The sequence below is a fragment of the Chlorocebus sabaeus genome, chromosome X (assembly GCF_047675955.1).
Source record: "Chlorocebus sabaeus isolate Y175 chromosome X, mChlSab1.0.hap1, whole genome shotgun sequence".
NCBI lineage: Eukaryota > Metazoa > Chordata > Mammalia > Primates > Cercopithecidae > Chlorocebus > Chlorocebus sabaeus.
In genome coordinates, this window is record NC_132933.1 from 50717775 (window position 1) to 50726973 (window position 9199).

Here is a 9199-nt window from a genome sequence, read left to right on the forward strand (position 1 = left end):
CCTCAGCCTCTCCAGTAGCTGGGATTACAGGTGCACACCACCATGCTCAGCTAAGTTTTGGTATTTTTAGTAGAGACAGCATTTCGCTATGTTGCCCAGGCTGGTCTCGAACTCCTGACCTCAAGTGATCGGCTCACCTCAGCCTCCCAAAGTGCTGGGATTTGAGCCACCGTGCCTGGCCCACCCTTGGTAATTTTACTTTATTTTTTTTTTGAGACAAGGTCTCACTCACATCACCCATGCTGGAGTGCAGTGGTGTGATCATGACTCACTGCAGCCTCAACTTCTTAGGCTCAAGTGATTCTCCTACCTCAGCCTCCTGAGTAGCTAGGACTACAAGCACGTGCCACCATGCTGGGCTAACTTTTTGTATTTTTAGTAGAGACAAGGCGTCAATATGTTGCCCAGGCTGGCCTTGAATTCCTGAGCTCAAGCAGTCCTCCCGTTTCGGCCTCCCAAAGGGCTGGGATTACAGGTATGAGCCACTGTTCCCAGCCAATTTTAATTTTTGTCTTTAAAACATTTTATGAAAAGCTAGTCTTTCTGATAGCTCATTCATTTACAACTTTGCTAAATGATATTATCTCTAACCATATTTTAACACTTATAGTTTATTCATTTATATAATTGTGTCCTTTCCAGCATGCTCATCTATAACTCGACACAAAATGTAAGCATATTAATATTTTAATTTGTCTTATTAATGTTTGTTATCTCCCCAACGCCTGTCTCTAAGCATTTTTTTAACATGGTATATATTTTATTCCAGACTGTGAAATGTTTAGAAATTCATATTGAAATTGCATAGGAATTGTGTACATTTACAGATGTTTTAAAAATGGAATCTAATTTTCCATACATGTCACGTTCTCTGTTTCAGCAAATATAAAATAATTAATGTCCTTTTGTGTCAATAAACCTATCCATACATAATCATTTCAATGGCTGCATGGTATTTCCTTAACACTTTCCTTTGTCTAGGCATATAAAGGAAATCATATTCCCCATTCCATTTAATTGTGCTATCCTACTCTTTCAGCGTTTAGGTAGCATTGAAGTAACACCTTACTTTGAATTGTTAAATATGCAGATTTGGCTTATTCTGTTTCCCAAACTGGCCTCTTCTCAACTTTCTAACTGCATTTCTCATCAAACTCCTTTTACTTGTTTCAGGCAGACTGGGTTCATCCATGCTACCAAAACAGATTATTCAATTACACACTTTTCTTCAAACCACCACTGCCCACTTCCAAGAGCAATCTAATGATTTGTGTTATCTTACCCAGGGCTAAGATGGTAATTTAAATGGGTCCTATAAGAAGTATTAATTTTAGGTTGCTTGTTGGGAAGGCTCATAATTGGGCAAGCAGGTCGGCAACTTGTCTTGCTCTCCTATCCTGACAAATTTGTTCTATCCTGACCAATTTAAATGGGTCCCTCTTCTCGGAAGCATTCCTCAAGTATCAGAGCCCACAATAATCTCTCCCTTCTTAGCTCAAGAACGGAATTTTCTAATGAGCGCATGTTTCTCATACTAATAATTACCTATGTTTGTAAGTGCACATGATGTATCTATACATGGTTCTTAAACTGAAGAAGGGTCACTTATGCCAATTTAAACATAGAACTTTATTGAAAACACAGACTCAAATAGAGAACCATATATTTAAACAACAAATAGCAGGGTAGCTTACTTAGGTGACACAGTTCACTGAAAGCTTAATACTGAAAAATATCGCAATCTGGACAGCAAGACAAAAATATCAACAAATGTGTTTTCAGTTTTGATATTCATTTGGCATCCACAAAATGATCCAGCTCAAAACAAGAGTTTGACGAAGTTAACATAAGCATTAAAAAATATAAGTTACAACAAAAAAACAGACTGTGAACACCAAAGCACTACTCAGGGCTCTTTGGGAACATAAGGCTCATCAGCGGCGGGTGGTTAATCATATTAACTTTGTTGTCCCACCTCAGGATCATTTTGATTGTCTATTTGGGCTTGTAGTTGCTTAGCTAACTCCTCAAATTCACGAAATGCAGAAATAAGCGGCTCAGGACTGAAATCATCATCAATTAAGGACATCTTTCCACTTTTTATAATGTTACTGATATTCTGAAACATTTTAATAACAATTTGAATATTATCATTTGTCTCTTCTATGTTAAAGAGACCCACAAATATTGAAAGAGCTTTGGCACTGAATAGTTTTTTTGCCACAGCAGGATTTTCAGACAAATTCAACAGCATTTTCAGAACATGAAACTTTGTTCTCGCATTGGCTGTGGTTAATAAGGAGAGAAACCCGGACATATAATTGGCAATCAGTGTGTGATAGTCAATAGTCATAGTGAGGTGTCTAAGCATCCTTATTCCAGTTAGCTGCTCAAGGGAATCCACACTATGTGCAAGGGTTTCTTCACACACTTGACATATGAATGTCTCAATCATGTTTAGATTTGGATAAGGTGGAGCCATGTGAATCATATTTTCCAAAAAACTTGTCCTAACTCTAGAGGATGGATAATTAAGCAAGGTTTCAATAAGTGAGACAACACCTGAATCTCGAATGAAATCTCGGGTAAACTGAGAAGCACTTCTCATACCCATTGCAATTTTAGATATTTCATGAATAAAAGGATCCCGAATTTTGTCCATTAATAAAAGGAGTTCTTCAAACTCTTCAGAACCAATTTTCAGCTCACATTGTATGCAGCTGCAGGACCAACCCTCAGACTCTGCACTCTCCCTGGCCCTAAGATGCTCTCGAATTTCCCGGACTGACCGGTAGGAAGGATCATACTGAAATGTGAACTCAGGATCAGGCTGATTAGGCTGAAGCAAAGATTCCTGCTCTTCCCCTTCTGGGCTAAGTTCCATGTTCTTGGGCTTTGCCTCAAGCATTTCAGAAGCCTCTTCAGGAATTCTAAAGGGGCTTGTGGATCGGAAGCCAACCCCATGAAAAAGACCAGGTTTGAATTCAACAGTGACCTCTTCCCAGGTTTGGGGCCTGGAGGATGCATTAAGTTCCTCAGCTGCATCTCTGAACCTATCACTGACCTTGTACACAGGACAGGGATTTAGGTCAAAGCAGGCCTCATCTCTGTCCCAGAACCAGGACCCAAATATGGCCTCTTCTTCAGACTCTGGCTTGGCCTCTTCTCTGGCCACAGCCCCCAAACTGGACTTTTCCTCAGCCCAGTACGTGGATCCGCCAATGGCCCCCTCCTCAGTTCCTGGCTCAGATTCACAGATTGCTGAAGCTCCACCCTCCAAACTGACCTCTTTTTCTGCCCAGAACCAGGACCCAATAATGACTTCCTCCTCAAACCTGGGTTCTTGTTTGACCCTATCACCATCAACATCTTTCTGGGCCCTGGGTTTCAAGGCGGTATTAGGATCTTCTTTGTCTCTGCACCTGAATCTACCATTGGCCTCTTCTCCAGGCAACACCCAGGACTGCTTATAGAACTCATCTTCAGACTCAGATTCAAAACAATCTTCTCTATTTGTCCTGAGCTTGGACCTGATATTTGCCTCCTCCCTGACTCTGGGCCTGAACAAGTTACTGGTATTTTCTCCAGCCCAGAAGGAGAATAGGTTGCCAGCCTCATCCTCAGATCCAGACCAGGAATCAACATAGGCTTCTTGCTTGGATCTGGGCCTGGACCTGGGATTAGTCTGATGTTTAGCCCTGTGCCTGGACCTGGTATTGGAGTCTTCTCTGGGCCATGATCTGATACTTGTCTCTTCTCCAGCCCAGAAAGAAGACACTGTAGAGGTCTCATCTGCTGACCAGAACCCAGACTCATTAGAGGCCTCCTCTCTGGCCCTGGGCCTGGAATAGCACCAAGACCCCATATTAGTCTCCTCCCCTGGTCCAAACCAGGGCTGGATTCCTTTCTGACCCTGGGTGCCAGGAAAGGTTTCAGCATCCACATCGACTAGTTCTCTATCCATAGACAGGCCCTTAGATTTATTAACTGATCCAGACTCAGCAGTGGCCAGTGGCCAGGCAACGGCATTAGTCTGGGACACCCCTTCTGCCTGTGACACAGCTTCAGTCCCAAATTCACTCTGGGCCCATGCCTGAGCTTCATCCTTGGGCCTTGTTCCAGGGATTGCCTTGGCATCAGTTTTAGGACGAGCACCACCTACTGCCCTGGCATCAGTTTTGGGTCTAGCTCCTGCCATTCCTTGAGCCTCTGTTTTGGGTCTTGCACCACCCATTATTTGGGCATCAGTTTTGGGCCTTGCCCCAGACATTGCTTGGGCATCAGTTTTGGGCCTTGCCCCAGGCACAGACTTGGTCTCAGTTTTGGGCCTTGCCCCAGTAGTTGCCTGGGTCCTAACCTTGGGTCTGACCACCAGAGGGACATCATTCTCTCTCTCAGTCCCAGCGATAACCTCTTCCCCAGCCTTCTTTTCAGGCTTGGCCTGGGCGCTAGGCTCAATCTCTGCCCCAGTCATGGTACAAGTTACAAAGGAAGTCCAGTAATATACTCCTCCCGCAGTCTAAACCTTAACTACAGATCTGTCACAGGTTTGTTTCTTCACACTCTGATCTTTAGGTGATTGAGGATATAAGCTTTGAAACAAAAGTTAGAGTCAATATCCAGTCCAGTAGTCAATTAGCCTCCTTCCCAAACACAGTCTCAGTCAATAATTCAATAATACAGATTGAGTGTAGAACAGGCACAACCAAGCTAAAGGAAGACAGATATTTCCTGGATGGGTGCAGACCTGTTGAGGGTGGTTGTCAGCAGCAACTCCACCACCAGCAGAGCAGCCACTGGAGGTGGATCTAGGGAGAGAGAATGAAATGAGGCTTTGAGTCTCTTCCAATTGTGTCACCCCATGTGCAGTGAGACTGATGTTGAATGCTAGGTGGGACAGCTGGGCTTTGAGAAAGTCTCTCTGGACCAGCTGCCTGCTACAAAACAGGTCCAACAATGGTGGGAAAGTATGTCAGCAATGGGAGGGGCCAATAAGCCCCCAGATTGGACCCTAATCACTCCCAGACCCATGCTGGTCTCCACTACCCCACCCAAAAGCATACCCACTCTCATACCAACCTTCACTGATGTGGTGCAGTTTCCCCCTCCTTTTCTTGTTCAAGTGGTGTCAAGCCCCACAGCCGACAGAAGGGGGTCCTACAGACAAGTAAACATAAATGACAGAATGGAGTGTGAGTGCTTGGTAGGTAGGCGAGCACTCTGGCCCCTGTGACAAATATATCTCTTCCCATTCAAGGGTTCAACGTATCTATGGTTTCCTGTATCCTAGTCCCTGCTCTCCGGTTTTTTCTGAGTCACAACCCAACTTACACCTATCTCGTGTCTCCTGCAAGAAATAAAAAGGATGCTGGCACTGTGCAAACCCGGCAGAATAGAAGTGGGTCCGCCACTTCTACTACAAGTGGAAGTGGATCTGCCACCTGCCATGCTCTCTGTCTCCAACTGTCCCCTACATTGCCCCCTCCCCCTTCTCACCAACCTCCAGAGCTGTGAGCCAGTCTCCTCCTCCTTGCCTTTCTTGCAGAACTGGCTAGCCTTAAATTAGGCCTATGGACAAACACATGAAAAAGTAAGACAGTCAGGATATCAGAGGTGGCAGAAGAGCACTTGGTAGACAGACCAACGCCAAGGATGAGTCCCCGTATTATTGGTATGTCTTTCAACATTCGGGGTTTTGCTGGTGGAATATTCTCATTTTATTTGGGCCTTGCTTCAAGGTTCCAGAGATAACAACTCCTTCTCTTGACGTCATACTCTTCCCATTACTCCCTTTTCCAATTCTGAGCATTCACCACTAGGTGCGCCACATCCCCTTGCTCTGCGCAGCATAAAATGGGGGAAGGGCGCCGCATATTCTAGAAAACAGGTTGTGAATTGGTACTTGTCAGTATGTCTCCCTCATCACCCCTCCTTCCAAAGCCCACCCTCTCGTGCCCCCAGTTTAGGACAGTGGGGGAGGTAGGTGGGGATGGAAGGCGGGGGAAGCGCCATTAGAGAGGGGAAGATTATGAGGTGCTCCTGGACGCCGGACTTGCTCTGGTCACAGTCCCCTACCCCGATTCGGGTCCCCAGTCAGTGTTTAGCGCCCAACCCCCATCCCCACACACCTCCAGAAATCCAGGCAATATTCGTGCTCTTCCTTTATCTCAAGTCTCTCCTCTACAGATGCTCACTGTGTCCTGTCAGAATATGCCAGACCTACCGCGCAGACAGAAGACTTTGACATCAACCTGGAGCCTGTGGGAAGGGAAGGCACCCAGGACATGGAGCCCCACAAGCCCCTTTTGGGAATCGGGGCCCGGAGTAGCAAACGCGGCTCACCTCCCGCGGACTGGGTACAGAGCCGGGACGCCGACACCCGCCGGCTTCCCTCGGCGCCCCCAACAACGGCTCCCGCTCCGCCATTTCTCCCGCAGGAGCCTCCCCCACAGCCCTCTCCGGGCACAGGCACGGTCGAGGGCGGGGCGCGGGCGCCTGCAAAGCTGGCTGGGAAGCGGTCAGCGCGGTTCTCCTCCAAAGGATCTGACGGTGCCTCTCAAGCCAGCCCCTCAGCCCTTGGCCCGGCCCGCTCTGGTCACCGCCTCCCCATCGCCAGGGATCTCGAGCACTGCGCACCTCTCTCAAGCGCCTGGCTCCCACCGGATCGTCTCCTCGTTGCCAAGCTGTCAGGGTCCGCGGGGCAGGCTGCCTGCTGTTCCACCCTGCCGGACCACCCCCGCAACCCGGATCCCCACCTCAAGCACGCGCACTTGCCTTCAGAGGCCCAGGGCCCAGGTCGTCGGCCTCCCCCTCCTCTCCTCAGCTCTCCTCTGGCGGCTCCTCACTTGGAGCCACCTCTTTCCCCGCGATCCGAATGGCAAAGACGCGTCCCGCCCCCCACGCCTCTGCACCAAAGTAGGCAGGGGCTGCGCAGGATGCGGCAAGAACCGCTCGCCGCGAGGGTGTCGGGAAGGGGGGCGGAGGGATACGGCGCGAAAGTGCTCGACGCCCCCTCCCAGGCCCACCGTAGTTCCGACCCCGAGGTGGGCGGGGCCAGGATGAGCCCCAGCCTGAGTGTGCGGATTGGCACGAGGGTGCCTCAGGAGGCCCCCGCGGACCCTAACGTGGCGACCACTACCATATTTCTGGCGCTGCTATAATATATGGGACTGGCGGGCGGCTGGGGGCCCGGGCAGAGGACAGGATCGCGAGGTCTGGAAGAGCCGCGCTGGAGGGAACAGCGGATGGATACCAAACCGCCCAGTGATATGTCTGCACTCCCGCCCCAACAGCCCCCTTCACAAGGACTGCTGGGTGTCTGCCCTCTGTCTCTCCCCAGTCCCGTCACCCTCCTTCCTGGACGCTAATGGGAAAGGGGGTGTCAGCACTGCAGTGTGGGAGGGGAGAGGCGATTTCAGGCAATACAGGCCTGGGGCTCTAGGGTGGTCGTCCTGTGCGTTTCTTTCCCAGCTTCGTGGAGCCACGCAGGGGAGGAAGGTACACCTGCTCTTAAGTGAACTCCGGGGCAGGGGGCTCCCATCAAGGCCTCAACACTGCCCCTCCTCTAAAAGAAGGTAGACCTAGACCTCTAACCCTAGGAAACCAACCACTGGTTTGCACCAGACTCATTTCTTTCTGCCACACCGCTTTTTCTCATTTCAAATAGTGGCTCACGTTGGCATTGCACCGTCCCCACAGTTGCCCCCAAAAGAGGACCTCTCCCTGTCAGGACCCGCAGGAGGTCATAACAGTCCTCTCTCTTTGATGGCACCAGGTAGGGATGGTCCTGGCTCCTCTTCAGTTCCCTGTCAAGTCTTCTCTTGCCATGACATTTGACAGTGTGGAAATGTGGCTGGTATTCGCACCAGCTTGGATCTCAGCCACCTGCCACAACTACCTGCTGTTTCAGCAGTCATTCTCTGGAGAGGATCCCACCGTGCACCCCCCTCCCCGAGACAAAGCAACCTGGCTCCTTTTGAATCGCCCCCACATTCATCGTTTAATCTTGAGCCCCTCCTTTCCCTGCTTCCTGCATAGGACAGACAATGTGGTTAAATACGAAGTTGATGTTGTTACTGCTGTCCATTTGAAAACTCATTTAGATGCTACCCTCATTGTGTTTGGCAGGTAATGGTCCCCTAAAGACGTCCATGTCCTGTTCTCCAGAACCTGTACCATTTTATATTACCTGGCAAAGGATCATTAAGATTGCTAATCAGCTGAATTTAATTTAAGATTATGCTGGATTATCTTGGCCAATGTAATTGCAAGGGTACTTTAGATGTGGAAGAGGGAGGCAGGGACACAATATCAGATTGAAGCACCATGAGAAAGTCTACACTGGCCATTGTTGGCTTTGAAGATGGAAGGAAGCCAAGATCCAAGAAATACAGGCTGTCTCCAGAACCTGGAAAAGACAAACAGATTCTTCCCTAGAAATCCCAGAGGGATAGCTGCTCTGGCAACATCTTGATTTTAGTGTGATGAAACCCTTTGCAGATTTCCAGCCTCCAGGACTGTAAGATAATAATAAATTTGTATTATTTTAAGCCTTTCTGTATGTGGTAACTGGTTAAAGCAGCAGTATGAACCTAATACACTCACCATCCTGACGAAGTCTATTCCCCTTGACTTTCTTTACCCGTGGATCAGTCTCTGGGAAGATCTACTACAAACATCAATTCCCTCTTCTTTGCTTCCTAAAGGAGAGTGATTTTTTTAATGTCCCTTATAGGTAATCTTGGAGAAAGTTCCGTTTTGCTGAAACCACTGATACTTCCCAGGTATAAAAGGGAACCCTATTCTCCTCCTCCTCCTCCTCCCTTCTTCCTTCTTCCTTCCTTTCTTTCTTTCTTCTTCTTCTTCCTCTTCCCCTTCTTCTCCTTCTTCTCCTTCTGCTTCTTCTTCCTTTGTTGTTGTTGTTTTTGAGAGGGAGTATCACTCTTGTTGTCCAGGTGCTGGGATTACAGGTGTGAGCTACTGTGCCTGGCCTGATACAACTTATTACTACACTATTATCTAAATTATAAACTCTTCACACACTGCTAGTTGGTTCCAAAAGTTCCTTCATAGTCATTTTCTTTCCTGGCCCAGAATCAAATATGTGTGTACACACTGAATGTGGTGTGTCTCTTTGGTTTACTTTAATTTGAAATAGTTTTTCAGCCTTTCTTTGCTGACTTTCCCCCAAGTTCTATTT

General features: G+C 48.0%; 2 protein-coding genes across 9 annotated transcripts in view; both read right to left on the bottom strand.

Moving 5' to 3' along the window:
* Positions 1-5162, bottom strand: part of GPRASP3 (G protein-coupled receptor associated sorting protein family member 3) — a 39109-nt gene extending 33947 nt beyond the window's left edge. For 7 of the 8 annotated variants that reach the window (XM_037988746.2, XM_073013507.1, XM_037988743.2 and 4 more), the window contains exons 1-2: positions 5080-5125; positions 4748-4808 (exon numbers count right to left, since the gene is read on the bottom strand). The gene's annotated coding sequence lies outside the window, so the exon portion shown is untranslated. Of the gene's footprint in view, positions 1-4747; positions 4809-5079 lie in introns of all 8 variants that reach the window. The other variant, XM_073013509.1, reaches the window with a different exon arrangement.
* GPRASP2 (G protein-coupled receptor associated sorting protein 2) lies at positions 1606-4754 on the bottom strand. The gene has a single exon (XM_037988739.2). It carries the CDS (start codon positions 4472-4474, stop codon positions 1958-1960), a length of 2517 nt encoding a protein of 838 aa, XP_037844667.2. The 5' UTR covers positions 4475-4754; the 3' UTR covers positions 1606-1957.
* Positions 5163-9199: the final 4037 nt, after the last annotated feature.